This window comes from Takifugu flavidus, chromosome 7 (assembly GCF_003711565.1).
Source record: "Takifugu flavidus isolate HTHZ2018 chromosome 7, ASM371156v2, whole genome shotgun sequence".
NCBI lineage: Eukaryota > Metazoa > Chordata > Actinopteri > Tetraodontiformes > Tetraodontidae > Takifugu > Takifugu flavidus.
Genome location: NC_079526.1, coordinates 12749044 through 12772320, shown reverse-complemented (window position 1 = coordinate 12772320; position 23277 = coordinate 12749044). Strand labels below are relative to the sequence as shown.

At 46.3% G+C, this 23277-nt stretch overlaps 1 protein-coding gene across 2 annotated transcripts in view; it reads left to right on the top strand.

Moving 5' to 3' along the window:
- Positions 1-496: 496 nt before the first annotated feature.
- The window catches only part of hmcn1 (hemicentin 1), a 47546-nt gene continuing 24765 nt past the window's right edge, over positions 497-23277 (top strand). For both annotated transcript variants that reach the window (XM_057037840.1, XM_057037839.1), the window contains exons 1-27: positions 497-980; positions 9719-9789; positions 11030-11188; positions 11264-11386; positions 12011-12182; positions 12432-12538; positions 14219-14339; positions 14407-14670; positions 14754-14898; positions 15080-15201; positions 15492-15761; positions 16864-17005; positions 17172-17299; positions 17387-17500; positions 17603-17761; positions 18253-18444; positions 18537-18632; positions 19492-19619; positions 19687-19831; positions 20692-20804; positions 21343-21502; positions 21629-21794; positions 21919-22046; positions 22123-22374; positions 22452-22547; positions 22618-22812; positions 22938-23068. In XM_057037840.1, the coding sequence (XP_056893820.1) occupies positions 722-980; positions 9719-9789; positions 11030-11188; positions 11264-11386; positions 12011-12182; positions 12432-12538; positions 14219-14339; positions 14407-14670; positions 14754-14898; positions 15080-15201; positions 15492-15761; positions 16864-17005; positions 17172-17299; positions 17387-17500; positions 17603-17761; positions 18253-18444; positions 18537-18632; positions 19492-19619; positions 19687-19831; positions 20692-20804; positions 21343-21502; positions 21629-21794; positions 21919-22046; positions 22123-22374; positions 22452-22547; positions 22618-22812; positions 22938-23068 (4158 nt within the window). In that variant the 5' untranslated portion in view covers positions 497-721. The remainder of the gene's footprint in view (positions 981-9718; positions 9790-11029; positions 11189-11263; positions 11387-12010; positions 12183-12431; positions 12539-14218; positions 14340-14406; positions 14671-14753; positions 14899-15079; positions 15202-15491; positions 15762-16863; positions 17006-17171; positions 17300-17386; positions 17501-17602; positions 17762-18252; positions 18445-18536; positions 18633-19491; positions 19620-19686; positions 19832-20691; positions 20805-21342; positions 21503-21628; positions 21795-21918; positions 22047-22122; positions 22375-22451; positions 22548-22617; positions 22813-22937; positions 23069-23277) is intronic.

Below are 23277 nucleotides of genomic sequence, written 5' to 3'. Positions count from 1 at the left end.
AATAGGTGGCAATGATGAAAAAAACATTTTCTTTTAAATTATTCTGCTTTGACACGTGTAATTATGAATAAAAATATCTCCATATTTCCTTATAGAATAAATTGGCTGCGGTGCGAGAGTCTGGCCACTAGGTGTCAATAGAGCGCTGGTCTGCGCTTTCATTTAAAACGAAACTTTTTGTTTATTTTGTTTTAATTGGACAACTTTTAAATATAATAGTTTTGCAATCAGGACACAATTTGCCTGAACTTTCGCGTGTTTCCGGTAAAATCCACCAAAGTTGCAATGAAAATCCACCAGTATTGGATATTTGTGACAGTAGATTCTTGGTTAATTCGGAGGTAGGTTTTGGAAAACATGCCGTTTACGCGCAGGGTCTCCTGAAGTCACCAAAAACGTCTCACCCAATCAGAGCAGCGCTATGCCGCATGGGCTATTTTGCGTCTGGGAGACTGCCCAGCTGAGAGGTGGTCTTTGTATGACAGGGTTGAAAAGACTCCTGACTCTGCAGACAACAGGCACTGCTGACTTGCAGCTGCACGCCTTTGGTTCACAGCGGGGTGAGAGGCTGCAACAGAAGGTGCCCAAGAACCCAAAGGCATCAGCGCAGACCTAGGCCCGTTTCCGAGAGCCCAATGTGTCCTGCGTTCAACCGGGACACACGCTGACGTTCCGACTGCCCAGAACAAGAACTTTTGCGGTGAGGCTTCTAAGCTCTGAGATGGGCTGCAGATTTCTGTGGCTGTACCTTATCCTGTCAGTGGCTTTTTGCGCCGGGCAAGACGCGGAGGCCCCGGCTGCCACAAAAGAGGAGATCCCGGAGGGGGCATCTACTTTGGCGTTCGTCTTTGACGTGACCGGCTCCATGTACGACGACCTGGTGCAGGTCATCGAGGGCGCATCCAAGATACTGGAAACATCCCTGAGCAGACCGAAGAAACCTTTGTATAACTTCGCCTTGGTGCCTTTTCATGATCCAGGTAATAATAAAAACACACACACTCTCACACACACACACCATTAATGCAGGAAACCTCTTTTTTTATTATTAATTCTTTAGTTTACTTTTGCTGTGACAACAAAGGTGAACAGAAACGTGAGAAATCTAATAGTTTGCTCACAGTCCACCCTCTGAATGCCTAATGCCCCTCACACCTCCAGAGGAGGGACTTTTGGAGTTTCTGTCTCCCACACAGATGTTCATCCAGGCGGTCACTATCATTAGCATTCCGCCAGGGTTAGTGCGAGGCTTCAGGTTTGCAGGGCAGGATGATGATTATCATCACCCCCGTGGTGCTCTCTCATTCGGAGCTTAAGCCCCAGACAATTCATCTTATAAGACAACACTGGAGCGCCGGCGCCCTCAGCCCGGGCGCTTCTCAAAAGCCAGAGTATTAGAATGTACAGAACATTATTACGACCATGGTGCCACCTTTATCATGGTTTTGCATTATTGCCAAATCAGCCGTCCAGAGGAGACCTGATGCTTCACTGGCCTGCTTGCAAAAGTTAAACGGGTGGCGTCACGCCATGTCACAGATCCATGTGTTCCTGATTTTTAACACCTGTAAAAAGGCTCCGTCAACAGCAGGAAGAGAGAACAAGCTGCAGCAATAAAAGACAAGTGCTTCAATCCTTTTCTTATTTCTTATATTCAGTCACTTCAGGTCTGTAATGTGACCAAAAATGTGGTCACGACAGCTTTTATAGCGGCAGCAACCTGAAGCGAGCGAGAGCAGAAACGAGGTGTCAGAGGGGTGTCTGGGACTAATTGTTTGATCCCCGGACAGTGTTTGAGCTCAGGGAATCACAGGATTCTTCTCCCCGGTCGACCGAAGGTGGCTCCATTCAGAAAGTCTCTTTTACGAACTCTGCAAAAGCCCTTACGTTGGTCCCTCACCAGCAAGTGACGTTCGTTTGCTTCTTAAAATGTTTACGAGGATGTCAGAATGTGTTCTCCAACCCCCCCGGGGGGATAGAGGAATGATTAGCACAGCACACTGCGAGCAGTGGCAGCTGAACATTTCCACAAATGTTGTTCTGCCCTGGTTCCGTTTCCCCCCCATATTTTTTTTGTGTGTGTTTTCCAGACCCTCCGAGAGGATCGGTTTTATTTTCACAAGAGCCTTTATGTCGGGTCGCTTTGCTTCGGCCATGCTTCCTCCCTCTCTCTTATTTGATTTGGCTCCTTTGGGGTGGGAGGCTGGCGCTCCTGACACAGCTTGTGTGCAGAGTGAGAGTGTCAGGAGGATGCCTGGATATGGGGGCCATGCTCGTGTGGGAAGATCCGTCAGGAAGCCCCCCCACCTTCCTCCATCCTGCAGGGAGAGAAAGAAAGAAGGATACTTCACAAGCCATTTTACTGAGGCATGGGGGGTTTGTAGCACTAGTCCAAACACACTCTGGGAAGGATGGGGGGCGAGTTGTGGCTTCCCTGTTATCGTTTTATACCCCCGGGTGCAGGGTGGACCCTAACCCTTCAATCTGACCACTAACGTCTCTCTAACCCCAACCCTGACGCATGGCAGCTGTCCACCCACACCACATGTCCAAGGGGTGTGTATGGCAGCCAGACCAGACTCAGGCAACTATCAGCTGTGTGTTTACAACCAAATAAACTTCATTCACATCACAATCATTCTCCAAAGTTGGGCCCTTCCTGGCCCAACTTAACACATATGTCCACCAAACACAGAAACTATCTGCAACGTGTGGGAGAATGTTCTCTCAGGGGCATCTGCGTGTCCACACTTCGGTTTTCGCTGCCCGCCTCGCCCCCATCGAGCAGTGATGACGTGGGTTCGTGCACACGCTTTGCCTTGTAAATACGATTCAGCCACGTGAGCCCGTGCTTGTGTGTCTCATCAGCGTGTGTTTAATTGGCTGAAGCTGGGATGTGTTGGAGAGAACGGAGCAACTTCACACCCTCGGTTATGGTTCAGCTCAGAATGAAGGCAGAACAATAACCCCGCTGGGCCTGAATGTCTTTAATCTTTTACCTTAAAGCAAAGCAAAGTTAGCATAACCATCAACGGTTGTCTACTTTAAAACTGTAGCCATTTTGCTTCTGCTATTTTCAATCTCCAGCACAATGAACAAATAAACAATCCAGAATGGGAAATTAAAGCATTCTCTTGAGGAACTTTGCCTCTGCCGAGGTGCCACCAGTGAATCTGTAGCATAGCCAGCAGTTTGCCGTCTTTTATTGCACTTCAGACATTCTGGTGCATTCAAAATACATTAAAGCATCTGTTAAAAACAGCCTTCAAAAGCTCCAAAACTCAGCCGACCCAAATAAAGTCCTTGAAGGAGACCCTTTGAATCGTTAGCTAGGTGCACCTTGTCCACCTCGTCTTAACTGCTTAGTTAGAGGGAGCCGGAGAGGATCGCCGGCTGAGGTGATGAGAGGAGATGACGGCAGAAGCCTGGACCTCCTGTGCGTGATCAAAGGAACTCCTCTCATAGCTCCCTTTGTTGGTGTTCAGAGCTGCTTTCCAGCGTCTCCCTTTGTTTCTCTCTTTCCAGGCCAGTGTTTTGTCTGAGTGGCCCCGCCTGCGCCCAGATTACAAGGAGCCTGCGTTTAGCCGGACAAAGTCGATAATGATGCTATTAGGCAAGAATGCCAAAAGAGAGGTGGAGGGGGGGTTTGGGGGGGGGGTAGAATTAGAGGAGGAGAGAGGCGTGTGGCAGACTACAATGTGCCTGTGTGTCTCACGTTCTAATTGGCCTGTCCTAAAATATCAAAATGACCTTTAATTGATAGGACGGCAGGCAATCGCCCCAAAGCGCCCCGAGGTCTTCAGGCATCAGTTTCAAGTCTACTTAACTTTAAAAAAGGTGCTCGGAGGCTGAAACCCCCCCCTTTCATCTTGGAAGGCAGCGCATACCTGAGGGCTGCTTCCCGGCACACTTTAATCCTGTCTGCTAATTTATGTATCGCAGCTTTAAAGCTAAACACGGCTGGAAGGGTGTCGGTAGTCACGGGCGGTTGACCCCTGGGTGCGTCAGTGGACCTGAATCAATTCCCAACGACCCGATCAAGGAGCCATTCGTCAGGTGTGTTTTGCTCCAGGCTGGGGATTGGTTTTCCCGGGGGTCCCTGCGCCTGTGGCCTCACTGCTGTCGCCGTCTGGGCATCCTCGTGACCTTTTGTTGGGGTGTATTTTTGTTTCTCCGTCTGTCTGAGAGCCCGATAAAATGAATGTCCAACCACTTCATCCGTAACAGCACTGTTGTCTAAATTGTTAAGGGCCGACATTTCTCATTCCCACCGACCCTCGATAAACATGCGCTCGCGCTGCGATCTACAGGTTTTACCCACAGTCGTGTTATTTATTTTCCTGCCTCCCAGTTGCGGGTGGAGATGCATCGAGTTAAGCAGCCCTGCTTTTGAAGTGCCGTCGCATCACGTAGGGATCTGAAGGTCTCCTTCTGTATGTTTATCTGCGCTTGCTACATGTGTTTCTCCCTCGCTGGGACCGGTAGTTTACCTGACCTTGCACTAATTCTTTCCATGTGTCCACAATGTAAGCAGCCGGTCGCAGCCACGCCGCTGATCTTGTGCTGAGGTCAGGTGACTTTGGTAACAGCGCTTCAGTGTTGTTGGTGAGCTGTAGGCGAGCGGCACAACAGTGCAATTACACAATTTTCGTCACATGGCACATTATAAAAACGATGTCTAGCGTCCTACAAAAAATAATGACCCCCTCTTTATTGCTCCTACAACAAATGTTTGGGCACCAAACCACACGTGCGCGATCACGTGCCCTGCAATCAGCCCCAACATTTTCCAGCTGCCAACTATACAAGCTGCAGTCATAAATGCATTATTGTGTCGCATCCTCAGAATTTCTGCCTCACTTCCTTTGCTGTAATCAGGGTTTCAATTGAAATTCTATTGATAGGGCTTTGGAGATTATTAAGACATTTACCAGATTTATTTGACATAGTTTGATTTGAATATTACACCTTGGACTTTTTTTAGATGCTACAATGACAGATAGAGGTGCTGCATGTTCCTGCACATCTCCAAAACTCCTTTAAGCATCTCTTAACTTTCCTTTCTTTTAGTCGAATCCTCCCAACACTTTGAAGAAGCATGTTTTCATACCTCCGGTGACAGCTGTTTTCCACAACAATGCTTTAAACCCTACAGCACGCTAACTTCCTAACCCAAAATGAAACCGAGCTCAGAACTAGCTGGTGAACACAGTGAATCGTTTAGCTGCTAATGAGCCACATATATTCCTCTCACTGAGGCCAAATCAGCAGCTAAAGCAGCGTGGATTTAAAATGCCCGTGTCTGCATTGGGAAGGGCATAAACCCAGGAACAAAGGCCAGGAACAGACATGGAAGCTAACTGAGATTGACATGGAGGTCTGTGGGGTTTTATACGTGTCTGAAGCAGACAAGTGTTCAGGGAATCTGAATTACAGGCCTGAAGGTCAGGAGGTCAGGGACCTTTGTCCTCTGGATCCTATGGGTCTGCTATCTTAAAGGTTTATATACAGTACCTGTGTTTTCCATTATTTTCTATGCTGTTGCAGAATTCTAAAATTCCACAGGTGTAGTTTTTATAATCCGGACTTCTTGTGAAAATCCTGCTCTCCTGTCTCTGAACGTTGGACTTTTCACAACACAAAGACTCAACTCTGCAGGCTGCAAGGAAACCAGTGCCACGAGAAACTGTGTGTGTGGTCGGCACAGTTCTTCCGTCTGCTTCGGTGTATAAATTTTGAATTTCCCCAGTAACACCAGTAAAACAAACCAAGACGAACTATACTTCAGTCATAAAATGCTTAGTCATCACGAGCGTTGCAATTTTGTGGTTTTAATATTGGGGCTATGACTGTTTATGTGAAGGCACTGCATTGTCTCTTCTTTGTTTTTTTTCAGTTTTAGAGTACAATGTTATAGTCCTAGGTTTTATGGCAATAATGGCCATAGTCAGCGGGGACTAATAAGTTGTGGCTTTTTAATTTACGCCATTAAAACCACGTCTAGTCTATGTTTGCTACTTAGAGCAGTTTTCTGAAGCCACTGATGCCTCACTTAACCCCAGATTTGTTTTGTTTTTTGTTTACATTTACAGCTTCCTGCATCTATAAAATAATAATTACCTGATGCATTATGGGTAATGTAGTGTAGATGTTTCATAACCCACAAGGGGTCAGAGTCAGTTTAGTGGGTTGTTGCAAAGATGTTAGAAGGATCTATGGATTCTTCTTTACATTTTTCCCAGGTGCTTTAGAGCTTCCAGTGATTTATTAAACCCAGAAAAGCAACAATCACTCGGTACAGAAAAAGTGAAAAAAATTGCGATTTGACATGTTGAGATGAAGGCGGGCGGTCCTGGCAACACGTCTTTGACACGCAGCTCGTAAATAAAGACATATATTTCGCGCTCGGACACATTCTTTGAGTTTTTAGAAAATGAACGTCCTGTAGAACGTTTGATTGGTGGCGTTCAAGAACGTCAAAAAGAATTATTTGAGTGAGGTTCCGATCAGAGCGTTGAGCAGGTCGAGACCATTTTGTGGTCATTACCTTGAAAACCACTGATGAGGTCAGTCAGGGTCAACTTACATCAGATACGCCAGAATTTAACATCCATCCCAGCATCATTTGGTTTGAGAGTGAGCCTGAACTTCCATCTTGCCTCTCTTTCTCCTCCCGTGGGTGTTTTTCAGTGTATGCACCCCCCCAAACACACACACACATCACGTTCTTCAGCACGCTCCCTCTTTCATCCCCTTCTTTGTAGAACTTCACGCATTGACTCGAACCAAATTCTTGTGTCTAGATGTTAGTGAGGAACTTTAATTGCCACCATGTGATGATATTTATGCGGATCCCGAAGAAAAGGTCTTTTCTTTCTACCAAACCCAGTTAATGGAACTTTGAAAACCTGTGCCACAACAAGCTGAACTCATCATTCAGCTCCTTAAGCTCCCTCCCATCATGCATTTATGACTTCATGACAGTGTTTACAAAGACCGTGGTCAGTAAGAGCCCATGTTGACAGACACATTGAACCTTTTTAAATCATCACCTACAGCTGCTGCGTTCTTGTGCTTGCATGAATGTTGCATCACAGAACCACACATATGTCCCCTGTTCCCCCATAAATGGCAGTCATAAATTTGCCCACACAAATTGGCTTGCTCCCGGGACACATCGCCTGTGTTCTGCAGCAGCCACGAGTTATCGTGTAAGATTCATGATCCGGTCGGCTTTCAGATGTCCATGTGATGGGGACGTGAATCTGGGAGGAATTGCACGTTTGCGTTGGACCCTTTTCGCTCTGTGCGCGTGTGATCTTTGGGCCTTTTCTAATCAGCCTCATATCGTCTCTGTCACTCCTGGCTGCAGCTGCTGAAGTCAAACATCAGCTCAAAGACCAAATCACGAAGAAAAGAGGGGGAAAATATATAATTGCGGAAAGACGGAGACAGTGAGAGCGTCCAAACGGAAAATGTAGAGAAGAGTTCAAAAGGGGAGAAGCTTGGAATAAAAGGCAGGAAAGAACGATTTTGTGTTGACATGTGCTTAATAATCTTAAACATCAGTGCATATTTAAAAGGAGTTCTATAACTACTTCTCTTTGTTCAGCTTCCCCCTTTTGAGTCTGATCGTAACCTGGTTAAATGATGGTTTTCCTGCAAATCTAACAAAGGAAGCGGAATCAAATCTTCAGTATTGGGATCTGCGCCCTTTTTCTGCTCATGTAGAATATGTTGCATGTTTCTGAGGACTTGGCGACCCCCTAAGACACATTACTGGCTGTTCGACATGTGTCTGGCATTGATTAAGTGAATTGTGCCATCGTCAGGGTAACAGGCACACTCCTCCTGGCCTGACGCTGGCCTGAGTCAGCGGAATGACGGATTCTTGTTGTTGACCGCGCCAGCGTTGTGTAACCTGTTAGAATCAGCTGAAAAAAGGCTTAAAAGTTTTGATCTGACTGATCACTCAGCCAGAGAAACTGTTTGATATGCAGCAGCTCTGCTTTTTCCAAGATTAGCCCTCTCTACATGGCCATGGAATTCCGTGGTGTCCTGTACAGTGAGTGTGTGATTCCAAGCAATTGACTTTCAGGATCCGTGTCAGTAAAGGGAACTGTACTCTGTCACTCTCCCACCTGATTTAAGCCCACACGTGATTTGCAGATATTGTCACGGTTCTCTTTGTAGTTGTAGGAAGATCAAGGTTGAGGCATTTGTGTTCACATTCATCAGGTGGCACAACCTGCATAAATGTTTAATAAAAAGGGATTTTGTCTGGTTTGGTCTGTGAAAGCTACATTTTATGTTGCTTGATTCCAGATCTACATGTGCGTAGGTGTATTTAAGAAGAAAATAACACGAGCTGACATTTATGGATGTCGGGTTCAGAGAACATAGAATTTTTGATCAATGAGCCTCTCATATTGATTGAAGTCGGGAATATTAGCTCTAGTTTTCCAGTGCTGGTGCAGTGATCACGGCTGTGGTTCGTGGCACCAAAGTCAAAAGTAGTCTGCGGAATCCTCACAGTAGCCATGGGAACGTCTCGCATAAGAAAAAGGATGTCAGCTTTTCCGTCTGTGAAAGGTTTGGCTTGTGATCGGTGTTCCGTTCAGAAAAGCCCGTCGCTTTTCCATGTTACTTTTATGAAGTGTCTCTGACTGCTCCATCTCCTCCGCCCTGGGGAGTTGTAAGTATGAAAAAGTAAGGGTCACTTAGAACCAGGCTTTTTTGTGTGTTATTGTAGCGATTATGAATCTATTTTAAGAGGACGTTTGACAAAATGTGAGATTTAGGATTTCCCATTTTGTTCCTTTTAACTTATGAGTTATGACGAAGTTAAAGACTTTGGTGAAACACAAAGAAGCTATTGCTGTTCAAACCCCCAGTCGTGTCTTTGTGTGTCACGACTGGGGGGCTGAAGACACACCGTGGGCTGGAGAAGGCTTTAGGAGCTCATTAACACACACAACAAAGTAAACAGCGGTGCTGGGATGTTTTCTGAGTTCAATCAGATGGTTTTACCTCTTAGTTAATATTGACTTTTGAATGTTACAGACGTGGGCAAACCACAGAGGAGAAACTCAGCAAAGTTAGTTCAGAGTTGACATCGACGGTCTGAAGCTGCTGTACGTCTCACCTGCAGAGGAGGGGAGGGGAGGGGAGAGGAGAGGAGAGGAGAGGAGAGGAGAGGAGAGGAGGAGGAGAGGAGAGGAGAGAGAGGAGGAGGAGAGGAGAGGAGAGAGGAGAGGAGAGGAGGAGAAGAGGAGGAGAGGAGAGGAGAGGAGAGGAGAGGAGAGGAGAGGAGAGGAGGAGAGGAGAGGAGGGGAGAGGAGAGAGGAGGGGAGAGGAGAGGAGGGGAGGGGAGGGGAGGGGAGGAGAGGGGGGGAGGGGAGGGGAGAGGAGAGGAGAGGAGAGGAGCTGAGGGGTGGAGAGGAGAGGAGAGGAGCTGAGGAGAGGAGAGGAGGAGAGGAGAGGAGAGGAGAGGAGAGGAGAGGAGCTGAGGAGAGGAGGGGAGGGGAGGGGAGGGGAGGGGAGGCAATCAGCATAAAACAAACAGGCACTATACTGACAAGTTTACATAAACTAAGTAACACCTAATCGACAGCATCAATCAAACAGTAATAAAAGTAGCTTGAATAAATCAATAATCTGTTGGATGTGCAACATTATTGAGTGCAGCGTTTGCTGCATCTCCCTTGTGTTTTTGCAGAAATTGGACCTGTGACAATCACCACAGACCCCAAGAAATTCCAGTATGAGCTGAGGGAGCTGTATGTTCAGGTGAGTGCAAAGGTCACGTCATTACCAATGATCCAGCCGTGTCAGTGGATGCTTCCACGGTGTCATAAGGTCACATGGCTTTAATGAAACTCGCAGACTCTGGTCGCACCAGACGTCTGGAAGGAATTATTGGTAGCTGATGAAGACCAAACTCAAGCACTTGGGAGTTCTAATGCTCAGCTGCATCCATCTGATGACCCAGCAAACAGACAAATAGACAATCTTAAGCCTGTGCTTATTTTCCAAGTGGACAATGAGTAAACAACAACATACAGGCCCTTGAAAAATGATCAACAGTCTGCCAGAATCAAATTTTTGTGTCATCTCTTGGATAAAAGGAAGGAAGTTGTGCAAACATCCTGTTTTTCTTTTGGTTTCTGTTGAAAGAGCAGACCACAGCGTCCATGTGTGAGTCTGACAGGGAGACGGACCGTCACACAGGGACAATCGGAGGTCTCCGCTTTGAAGAAAAGAACTTGGCACGAGCCTGTGCATCTTTGGCACGGGCCGTGGTTAATCTGCTCTGCGAGCGTGTTGGGTGTAGCGCCGAAGATATCCTGTTTCTTTTCGCTTGCTGCTTCGTTCTTGAGTCTGTCTTTTCTCTCTCATTCTTCCCTCTTCACCTGCACACTTTGGATAGTTTTCATGGAAAACAAACTCAGCACAGTTGTCACGGTGTTAGTTTTGTTCTGGCATGAACGTTTGTGAGAACGTTCGGGATGACCACATATTTGAAGGCAGAAGAACAAAAGTGCACCGGGGGGTTATCGGGTTTGTGTTGATGGCAATCAGGAAACTGGAGACTGACTTTTGTGGCCAAAGGGGAGACGTGGTGTCCGGGACAGACAGAAGACTCTCGTCTCTTCACCTTCTGCCCTCCATGGCCCAAAATCATTAGTCACTTCATTCCAGATGTTACTCTGAGGTCGATGTATTATATCAGTATTAAACTTCTCAAACAGTCAGTGTGTGTGTGTGTGTGTGTGTGTGTGTGTGTGTGTGTGTGTGTGTGTGTGTGTGTGTGTGTGTGTTGGAATGCTGCCGAGGACATTTGTCAGGAGACCTTATGAACTTATAAATGAAGGTTTTTTTGCCTTTTCTGCTGTTTTTGGGCTACATTCCGGGAACCCGAACTATTGACGTTTGTTAAATATTAATAACACAATAATAACCACTCATGCTTAATTGACAGGTATTAGTTAATGATCAAATGTTTGCTCATGATCTCACTGGTTCCCAGGGTGGAGGCGACTGTCCAGAGATGAGCATTGGTGCAATTAAGATTGCGTTGGAGATCTCCTTGCCGGGGTCCTTCATTTATGTCTTTACAGACGCCCGTTCTAAAGACTACAAACTGACCCACGAGGTTCTGCAGCTCATTCAGCAGAAACAGTCACAGGTAATTTTAATGTCCCATGAAATGGACATAAATTCGGAGGAAGTTGTCTCCCTCACTCTTTGTGCGTGTGTACAGGTGGTGTTTGTGCTCACAGGCGACTGTGACGACAGGACTCACAGTGGTTATAAGGCGTATGAGGAGATCGCCTCCACTAGTTCAGGACAGGTCTTCCACCTGGACAAGAAACAGGTCAATGAGGTGAGTAAATTCTGAGTTTCTTACAGGTTTTCACTCCAGATTGTGTAAAGTTGAGAACCTGGCTCGCATCAATGTGAGAGAGATCTGTAGCTTTCAGTAAAATAAAATTTAAAAAACAACTGTTTTGAAATTCTATTTTCTCTTCTGTGCCCTGATTTTGTTACGATTGTGGAAATTACCGCCATTTTTAACAAAAATAGCTGGATTTTAAACACAGCGGTTGGTCGCGGCATTTTGTTACTTTGTGGCTCTTGTTACTAAAAGTGAAATAATTTTAAACAGAGTAAAGCTCTTATTATCTAGGCTCTCAGTGTCCAACAAGAGTTCTCAGAGAAGCAGGGGTAGCGGGGTTAAGACACGGGGAACGTGAGAATGTTTCAGACGAAAGCCCTGCACATGTGATGTGAAGAGTCTCGTATGCAGCCGAGGGCTGTGTCTATGTGACTGTGCAGGATAATAAACAGCTTCAATAAATTAATAAGTTGACTTCCTTTACCATTGTTATTACATGTAAGACATAAATCTTATCAGGCCTGTAATCCGGGTACCACAGGATCCAACAGGATGGTTCCTGCAGCAGAAATGATCCGTGATTCCTGCATTCTTTATATTTCTTTGCTGTAGGTTCTGAAGTGGGTGGAGGAGGCCGTGCAGTCGTCCAAGGTTCACCTGCTGTCCACCGACCACGTCAGTGGGGTCAGCAACACTTGGCAGTTGCCCTTTGACCCCAGCCTCAAGGAAGTCACTGTGTCCCTGAGTGGGCCAGCACCTCACATTGAAATAAGAAATCCACAGGGTAAGAAAAGAATTTCCATCCACACGTGGGGTAAATGGGCTTCCATTCCAGGCTGATTGGACACTTATTGCTGTGATTTATGAGTGGATGATGTGGGTACTCTGTGATGGATCCGGTGATCTCTCCAGATGTTATAGACTTCTGGACCACCTGCAACTGAACCCCGGCCCTGCAATCATCAATGAAGCATAACAAGTGCTGCCATTAATGCCCTAAATTCTGTTTTTCCTCCTCGTGTTTGCCCTCCAGGGAAGCCTGTTGGGAAGAGCGACGGCCTGACGGAGCTCCTCCACATTCCCAACTCGGCCAAAGTTTTTAACATCAAGGACCCCCATCCCGGGATGTGGTCTATCAAGGTAAGCAAATCATTCTTCACCTGGGAGTTTGAGCAAATTACTTCTATTCCTGGTTTGTAGACATGACCTGCTTTGCAGCAGACTCACAGCAAGTAGTTCCTTGCTTTAACCTCAAGAGGAGGTCAAAACTGACATCCCAAGAGGTCGAGGTGACGCAAAAACAAAAGTCTCATGTTTGACTGCTGGTGCTGCTGGTGCCAGATGTTGGGAATGACGAGCATTTTTACCTGAGTGATTTGTTGAAGAGCCTTAAATGGCCTCGTTTTCCTCTGTACATTTGCTGTAGGGGCACTTTCCAGAAGCTCATGGTTACCTCTTTGGCTGGCATACTGAACATACCTCTCCCTCTCATCCGACGTGATGTTTCTCAGGAGATCCACGGAAATGTGGAGAACTCTTGGGGGATTTTGCTTTTGCGCTGTGTTGGTTTTCTGCAGGGCTAATGTGACGATCCCACGTCAGGCCCAGGCCAGAGATTATGTGTGAAAACAAATTTGATTAGCTTTAATCTGCTTATAATTGGATGTTTTTGTGCTGCTTTGATGGTGGGCTGAACCCCATCACCCCCTATTCAAGGGTTGTCCATAGTTAAATCCCACTTCTACATTCAGTCAAAGGTATTGTGCTACTTGTCTGTTTAACGGTTGATAGTTTTGTTTAAGAAAAAACGTATTAGGATCTAATCAAGCCCTATCAAATAGTAGATGACCTCACTGATTAGAAAAAACAAACATCCCAGGTAGAGGTCTTTATAGCATCTGACCTTAGCTACAGAAGCAAAGTCAGCTGAGCTGAATTGGAGACCTGTGCTTGTCAGTCTGGGCTGGGTGTGACTGGGAAATGAGTTGGTCTAATGACAGAGGCTTTCCTTCGGTAATAGCATGACCTTTAAAGGACCTCTCCCCTAATTATGGCACCATTCACAACCATCTGAGCCACAGCTGCCATTAGGGCAGGTTTGATGACCACAGCTCTTTTTGTTTGTCATGATGGCGAGAATTAGCCTTTAAGACTGCGATAGATCCCCTTTGTCTTGGCTTCTGCTGGCTTTCCTTTCAAAACTTGTTGTCTGTCGACCCAAACTCCTCTGTAATACGTTGAATTATTCTTCCCACCTGGAATTTAATTATGTACCCAATAGAACTGTGAAATGCAGTAAAGTGACAAATGAATTTAAAAGCAACTGAAAGGGACTGTAAAGGCTCGCCGAACTCTGCTGCAGCATGTGTGATGCCCCCGGTGTGTCTTACCTAAGGTGAGGGTTTTCCACCTCATACCAACCTGTATTTCTTTGTAATTACACTGTCTCTGGCTCTCTCAACGCTTCAAAAGACGCTCACATTATGGAGACCACATGGGCCATTAGCCTGTGTCTGATTAGAGTGGCTGCATTTCTATAATTAAAGTGTGAACGTCGGGCTGCATGGGTCATCGCTTAATTGGTGATGTTTTATAAGCTCAGGTTGGAGATATTATACACTCAGCCCCTACTTATTTAAGCAGACCTGTCTAAACATGATGGGATGGTTGGCACATAAAGGTCTAGTTGACTCATGCATACTTTGACAGTTCTGGATATGGTCTGTGCCTGAATTCCTGAGCAGCCCCTCTACAGTAGCAGAATTGCTGGTCGAATCAAGACTGTATCATCCATGATTCCGTGTCTTTTGTTGGTAACAGACCTCTAGTGGGGGACGACATTCAGTGCGTATCTCAGGGCTCAGCACCATCGACTTCCGTGCTGGATTCTCCAGAAAGCCCACTCTTGACTTCAGACAGACCTCCAGTAGGCCAGTTCAAGGTCAGTGAGGACACTGGGCCAGATGTCTGGTTTGGATTTTTCCTAACATGGTGTCCCGTAACCCCAGGTATTCCAACTCACATCCTTCTGAACACCACCGGGCTTTCACCTCCTGCTCGAGTTGACCGGTTAGAGCTCGTGTCAGTTGTGGGCAAGGTGCTCAAAACTTTGCCAATCCGATATTTCCCCGATCGTCAGCCCTACGGCCTCTGGAACATCACTGAGTTCATCCCACCTAGTGAGGCCTTCTCCCTGAGGGTGACAGGATACGACCCGAATGGTTTTGTGTTCCAGAGAGCCTCCAGCGTTTCATTCTCCAACATTAAACCTGGTCAGTGGGGATATGGGACGATATTTCATATGTTGAAACGACTGTAGCTAGATAGTGTTTGCTGATGTTAATCTCCCCTTTAGGTGCCCCGAAGGCCATGATGCCAGCCACAACCCCTGCCTACTACCTACAGAGCGGGGCTGTGCGGTGCCACATCGACAGCCTGATCCCCTTCACCCTGCGCTTCAGCAGGAATGGCAGGCGATTGGGGGAAGATCAACTATTCAGGTAAGAACCATTTTAGGAAGCTAACGATAGTAAAATGTAGTTAGACACAAGTGGACGTGTCCACGGCCGTACTGTCGACCTGTCAGCACAAATTAAGAAAACAAGGAAAGAATGAAAAATAGAATAGCACAAATTCCAAATTCCTCTGTTTAAAAATGAACGTTGTTCCTCTTGTCTCCAGTGAATCTGGCAGTGCATCATGGGAAATACCTCAGGTGACTCTGAAGGATGAGGGCTCCTATGAGTGTATTGCTATCAGCAGCGCTGGGACAGGACGAGCTCGCACCTTTTTGGACGTCTCAGGTGATCACACGCACGAGTTGGACTGTCGTTGAGTTGGACGCACCGCCGATTATAAATGTATTATAATATAATGACACAATTATAAGTCTTAATATGTAAAAATGATGTGTGGTGGACACTTTTCTGCCCAACCCCGGAACTTCTGTGGTGTGGTATTTCTTCCGTGAGAGAGGGGATTACGATGGTGTTAGTTTAATGAGTGTCAACATGTGCCGCATTTAAAATCCAACTCTGAGTTTATAAGAGAAAGTACTAAAGGTACTGAATTGATTTCTGCTTCATCACTGCAGAGCCGCCTCCAGCCATCACGGTCGAGGGGAACGTGACGGCGTCTCCGGGCTCGCGCGCCGTTCTCGCCTGCCGCGTCGTCAGCACGGTCAGTTTCAACCTGACCTGGCTGAGAGGAGGCCGCGACGCCCGCCTGGGTCCACAGGTGAACGTCCTGGACAACCTGTCGCTGCAGCTGTCGTCCGTGACCCCGGAGCAGTCCGGCTGGTACGAGTGCGTCGCCATGAACGAAGGAGGCGCGGCCTCGGGGCAGATCTACCTGACTGTGCAAGGTGGGAAAATTACATTGAAATCGACATTGAAAGTCCAAATTCCAAGTTTAACAGTTCCACAAAGTCTGCAAAGTTTTCCATTAAAAATGCCATAAACCGGAAAATCATTTAAAAACAGGAACAAAACAAAGTTTCTTCCTCTCTGGACGTTTATGTGGCGTGTTTTCACTTCCATTCAACAGCTATAGGTAAAAGTTTTGCATTTAAATTTGGTGCAGAAAACAATTCAGTTGCTTCAGAATGTGGATGAAATGTTCAACCCGGCGCAGCTCTGCATGAATCACCCTAATGTTGGAGGGAAAGCGTGAATATTATTGATGGCTGACCCTCCAGCACAGCGTTCCCTGTGTGCACAGCTGAGGCTATAACTCTGGCCGAGAGTCACTGTCCAACGCCACAGAGAAAGGCCAGGAAACCGCAACCCAACACAATGACACATTTGTACCGTTTCCTGCCAAAATGTACTGAAATAAATCCTGCTAACAGCTGAGCGAGAGCAAAGAGAGCGATTTAACTCCTTTGACACAATCCAAACATCCAGTATTTGTGCATCAGCACCGTCCTCAGTAGGAGCTGATTCAAATAGTTGAGCCTTTTATTTGTATTATTGGAATAGTTGAAATTATAATTGAAGTAGAGATGAGGTCATTTCCTCCTCCCGTCGATCCTTCCTTTCTTCTTATTCTTTTCCTAGCACTTCTTGTTCTTTGCCCCATTTCTTTCTCCGTAAACCAGCTGTCATCGAGCCCCGGGGGAGTTCTAATTACCCCCTGGTCAGCCCCGTAGTTATTAGCCTTACTTTGAAGTGTGCTGACATCTTATAACACGTGGGCTGAACACAGAACAACAGGCTGTCCACAGATTCATGTCCAAACTGAACACTAACCCCTCATTCTGTGGGATTATGCTGGTAAATGTGCTGTATTTACATGTATCTGACAGATCAAATGGATCAACCTAAACGGCATCAGCAGAGAACCGCAGGAGATCTTTTAACAGCTGTCGCCCATAGCAACAAATGACACGAAGAAATAGGGCATTAAATGGAATTTTGTTTGATAAATTGATTGATTGTCCTTTTTTTCAACTTATTTTCCTCTAGAGGAGCCCAGGGTTTCTGTTAACCCTCTGAACCAAACCTTCAGCCGAGGAGATGAAGTCCGCATCCGCTGTTCTGCGAGCGGCTACCCTGAACCGCGTCTGGTCTGGACTCACAATGACATGTTCCTCAAGGCTTCCAGCAGGTACAATCCTCCTCACTTACATCATGAGACCAGAGGTTATGAACCCAGAAAACTGTCCATCTTCATTTAGGTTGCGTTCCAAATCTTGTAAGAGACTCTTGATTTTTTGTGTGGTTTTCTTCTAATTATTTCTTTTAATTATCATAATTCTTTGTTGTGGTTTTAGACATCGGATGGGTCCCGATGGCACACTGCTCATAAGAAACATGGAGGAGAAGGATGGAGGAGTGTACCACTGTCTAGCCAGCAACCTGGCAGGGACAGACACAATGAGCTCCATCCTCACTTACACTGGTGAGTTACACATTCACACATGAGATTTATACGGTCGCTTTAGTTCTGCAGAACCTGCCCATACTAACTCTGGTCCTCTACCACTAGAGTCTCCTGTGGTGACAGTGGCATTAAGTCATGTTCTCGTTGGCGTTGGAGAAGCTGCTGTGATGGCCTGTGCTGCATCGGGAACCCCCCAGCCTGAAATCTGGTGGCACAAAGGTATCCCCAGTAACTGTTCTAACCAAGCCCAGGATGATATGAAGCAGTGCATCAGAAAATAAGCTGATGAAAGGTCGTTGTTGTGTTCCATCTAATTGGCAGGTGATGTTCAGTTACATTCTTCATCCACGTTGACCGTGGACACATTAGGAGGGACGCTGACCATAAAGGAGGCCCAGTATGTTGATGCTGGAGATTACATCTGTGTGGCCGTCAATGCTGCAGGCTCCTCGTCAGGGAGGATCTCTCTTGATGTCGGAGGTGAGTGCTTGTTCATGACACAGCCAAAGGTTTCTTTTTCTTATCCAGAAACCAAACTTGACTGTTGGCTAGGCTAGGCGAGCTTGTCACATATAACATTCAGGAAAGATATTTGGGAAAAATCAACCCACTGTACACACTGTATAATTTAAATACACTATGTAAATACTGTATAATTTTTAAACAACAGCTGCTTTTGCTAACTTGTGCTAATTATATTTAGCAGTGGCTAGCTTGCTAGCATTGTGTTTTAGATTTGCTGGAAGGCTGATGCATTAATTCACAAAAGAATATAAATAGAAATTTACGTATGAAAAGTATATTTTCAACATTTCTAGTTTAACATCTTGAATATAATTTAAAGTAGGCACCTGGTCTTCTAATCATATTCTTAGAGAAGAGCCTGGTTCATGAGGGACAGTTTGATTGTCTGTAGAATGCAGTTCAGCTGGATTTTGACCTTTGCCATCCTCAAACCTTGAACCCTACAGCGGTGCCCAAGTTCACCCGGGAACCATCAGATGTAGCATTGGACATTGGCTCTGATGTGACGCTGGGGTGCCTTGCTCAAGGGTACCCTGATCCACAGATCACCTGGAGGAGAGAGGATGGACGTCTTCTCTTCAAAAGGCCGCGCACAGAGGGCAGCGTGGCTCAGAGCAAGGGGGGCCTACATATCACCCGTAGGTCTAGCCTTCTTTGGAAATCGCATGCATTAGAAAGGTAAACGGCTCTGGTTTACACATACTGTGTTCTGTTTTTGTTCTTCTATCAGACCTGTGGGTGGACGATGAGGCAGTGTATGTCTGTGAGGCTCAGAACCAATTTGGCAAGATTGAGGCCAAGGCCAGAATCACTGTCACTGGACTGGGTAGGTGAAAATGCCCCGCTCTCATCTTTCTCTTTGTGCAACATCAGATTATCATAAAGCTTTTTGACAGTAATCACTGGGCAGTTGTTTCATTGTAATTTGTTTCTAACATGTCATTATTATCGCAGTACTTTCGTGGGTCGCGCTGTTCCTCCACTTCTGGAGGCAAATTCCAACAGCTCCATTTGTGTCAAAATGTTTTTTTTACCTCAGAATGAAAAGCACATGCACGATAATCAGTTTTAATACATTTTTATGTTGAATCACAGCTTATATTGATGTTCTATGTCCAGTATATTTTTAGAATATATAGCTCGTTTGAGTATCTATTTGTGGTTTCTGTTACTTTCTCTTTTTAAGGCTAATTTAGTCTAATGTGAGTGACTTCTTTAGCCCATTTCAATGTGTGTGTGTGTGTGTGTGTGTGTGTGTGTGTGTGTGTGTGTGTGTGTGTGTGTGTGTGTGTGTGTGTGTGTGTGTGTTAAACATATGCAACTTGTTATTCCCTGTTTCTCGTTGACCGTTTTCTCTGCAGTGGAAACACGCTGAGTTTTATGATCTGGGCCAAAGGTTAGAAGCCATAGACCGATCTAAATGACTTGTATTACTGCCCCACTGCTCCCATTTCCCCATTCCCTCACAAGAAACATGCACCCAAAGTGTCAAAGCTCATGTAAAGTAGCTAAATTAGCTTATATTTGCGTGTGAGCTTATGTTCCCAGATCATTAAATTTAAACCAAACTGGAGAGTCCTAGCACTGTGTGTGTAACCATGTTTTGGCTCACAGATGTACTGCACACTACTTGAGTGTACTTCTTCTAGTGTGAAATAAGCGCTGCTTTTCATGGTCGTCCTCAGTGTCACCCGTCATCGCGAGGAGTCCATCTGTGCTCAATGTGATTGAGGACCAGCAGGTCACTTTGCCATGTGTGCTGCTAGCAGGGAATCCACTACCTGTGAGACAGTGGTTGCACAACTACGGTTTGGTGAGAGCACATATTGAGGGCATTTTTTTGGAGGATGCGACCCCAGCTAACCCTCTTGTGCTTCCAGGTGACCACAGACCAGTATGTGACGGTGCGGAGGGACGGCAGTCTTCATATCGAGTGGGTCCGTCTGGATCATACGGGCGACTACACCTGCTTGGCTGAAAACGTCGCCGGGGTCTACAACCACACCACCACTCTCAACGTCTACGGTAGTGTATGAAGACGTGCAATCGAAACTAGCCAACTATTGTCTGGGAAAATGTTTGGGAATAATCACTGCAATAAAAGGTTCTGATCCTGATTTACTACCACACAACAGTCACAGACTGCCTGCGTGCGATTTGGAAACAATTACCAGCTAAAAAACATTGACGTCTAAGTCAACCTCCCCACTTTAAACATTTATGTGCATACTGCATGTTGCTAAAGCAACGTGTGAGACATTCTGTACCCTGCATTGGCAAAGTTATGTGCATGTACTGTGGGTTGCGTGTAGCTAAAAACATATTCCTGCGTGATGATATGAGACACAAAAACATTCCTCTTCCATTTCTCACTGCTCCCACTAAGTGGCTCCAGAAGGCCCAAAAAGACCCACAAACAGGATTATCAGTGAGGATTCATTAAAACCAGGAGCAGCAGTGGCATAATGGAGCCCAGCCTGAGGAGGAAATGTGTTCTCTATTAATACTGAAATCAATCATGGCGCTATTTAATAAAATTACGGATCATCTGGAGCGCGTATAAAAACCTCAGCTCTTGAACTAAGCCCAGTCTTTCTCAGATGAACAGACATCCAAGACAGCAAGTTGTGTTAGTCTTTTTTTTATCATTTTGCCATAAATGGTAACACAGTTTCCATAGACTTAATCTGATATTAGCATCACATAAGGGTGCAGCTATAGGTCCACCATACAGTGCAGGGTAGCGTGATGTCTCCTGACTGCTGCATATTAAGCTGTGATACAGGAGGACCAAAATCTTGAGGCTCAACCATTAGACTTAGTCGGGAACTGAGTCAGGTTCTTGCATTGATTTCATATTGATTTGATCTTTATCTGGTTGCCAGTTATTCCCACCATTCAGCACGGCCCTCAGGTGTTCAACACGATAGAGGGCACGCCCGTAACGTTGCCTTGCCGGGCCATTGGAGTGCCCCCCCCGGAGGTCACCTGGACAAAGGTGAGGATTTACATTACAACAGCGTCACAGTGGCCACATCTGGCACATGAGTGTCTCTAAAGGGTTCCACCCTGACATTTACTTTGCTTAAAAATGAAGTCAGCTTCTCTTTTGAGCGCTGGCCAGCAGAGCCTTTTGTGTGTCGGCGTGCATCTTAACACAGTGTGTGCATGTGCAAGGCCCCTCCTTCTTTTCCATCTTTTACGCTGTGTCTCTGCGTTGTAAAAGTGATGCTGTAAAAGTGAACAGATTTACAGGGACGTATGAAACGAGACCCTGCTAAGTTGTTCAGCAGCTGTTAAAATGTGATTCCTTCATACTAATTTGCTGGTCTTTACTATATCAGCCAGATCACAGCGGGTTTTTCTCGTAAAACACTAAAGGCTAACGTCATTTACACTCCCTGATGGTTCTTAATACATTAAACTGCAGTTTTATTATTTATCATCACAGCAAACACATTATGTGTAATCTGAACTCTTTTTTTGTCAATAAAGTTTTACCTCTTAAAAAACCCCTGTTGTAATATACTTTGTAGGATGGAGAGCTGCTGTATTTGGGTGGTCCAGACTTCTCCCTGGATTCTGACGGCGGCCTCTACATCAACTCTCCTTCTGGGCATGAGAGTGGCGAGTTCATCTGCATGGCGACCAACGCCGCTGGCCACGCCTCCAGGAGGGTCCAGCTCACCGTTTATGGTAAACCCGCGTCACACTGGAAGCTACAAAAACCAACCAGCTGCACACCAAATTCCACCCACCATCCACGCCTTTGGTTCAGCACTTTCACTGACTCGCTCGTTGGTCTGCTGCCTGTGTCTGCAGTGCGTCCCAGATCCAACGCCGGAGGTGCTGGAAGCTCGGCAGAGCCAATCAGAATGTCAGCGATTGAGGGGGAGGATGCCGTCCTGCCATGTGAGGTCCACAGCGTCCCACCGCCCACCGTCAGCTGGGCCAGGGAGAGGCACCTTATCTCCCCATTCTCCCCCAGGTAAAACAGAAGCAGGGTAGTTTGGGCAACAAAATTGTTGAAATTGCTTTTATTCCTTAAGCGCAGGAAAAGATCTCAGCCGAAACTTATTCCAGGCTTGTTTTTGTTTGTGCGCTCTTCCCAGACATCATCAGCTTCCATCAGGCTCTATGAAGATCTTGGAGACCAAAGTGTCGGACAGCGGACTTTATGTGTGTGTCGCCTCTAATATTGCTGGAAACCTCACCCAATACATCCTGCTGAGTGTTCTGGGTGAGTTTTAGGTTTGATAGCCAGCATCACTTAAGGCAATGAGCCGTAGTAACTCTGGGTCTCTGCTGCCCTGCAGTGCCCCCACGTATTCAGCCGGGCCCCAGGGTGATGAAGGTACAAGTGGGTCATCCTGTGGAGCTTCCATGTATGGCGAGGGGGGTCCCAGAGCCCACCCTGACCTGGACCAGGGATGGAAAGAGGTATCCGGTATCAGCTGATGGCAGTCTGGTATTGAGAGACGTGGGCCTGGATGATGAGGGGACCTACACGTGTACGGCCACCAACACTGCAGGCACAGATGAAGCTGGACTTCAGCTTCTCGTGCAAGGTCGGTGGTCCTGATGCGACATTAGTTTCTGCTCTCACAGTGTTTGATGACTTCTCATTGCTCGCGTCTGTCTTTAGTGCCTCCTGTGGTTGAGGTGCTGGAGCCTCCCTTCAATAGTCCTCTACAAGAGAGAGTTGCAAACCAGCGTATTGCGTTTCCCTGCCCTGCTAAAGGTAAGATGGCAGCTTACCTAAATGCTGTTCCTCATCCGAGGGGCTTCACACTGTCTCCTGGATCCTTCAGGTCTCCCTAAGCCAGTGATTCGATGGTTGCGTAACGGCCAGGAACTGACTGGGAGTGAGCCTGGAGTGTCCATCCTGGAGGACGGAACGCTGCTGCTCCTGTCCTCCGTCTCACCGCTGGACAGCGGAGAGTACACGTGCGCCGCTGCCAATGATGCCGGATCTACCGAGAGGAAGTACCAGCTCAAAGTCAACGGTAAGTTGGGGTCTGTGTGCTGACACTTCACAAAACCATCAAAATGATTATTTCTGGTTTTGCATACTGGTGCAATAAAATACGTTTTTCTCTAAACCCACTTGTGACTTGTTTAACCTCTACAGTGCCTCCAGATTTCACGGACAATGAAGCGTCGCGTAACGTGTCGCTGGTGTTGAGCCAATCCACAAGTCTGGTGTGTGATGTCACAGGAAGTCCCACCCCTGTTATCACCTGGTACAAGGAAGAAACGCCCGTACGTCAAAGTTTGCGTAAATTCTTATTCATGTCGCACAAAAAAATAATCATTTCTTTCAAAGTGATATTACAATAGGAACATGATGCTTTGAAATTCACAGTGGTCTAGTGAGACAACCCCCATGATAATAAGACATTATAAAAGGCCCTTTTCATTCAATAAATAAGTGTGCCTGATCTGTAATTGTGAGGTACAGTGTCCAAGAG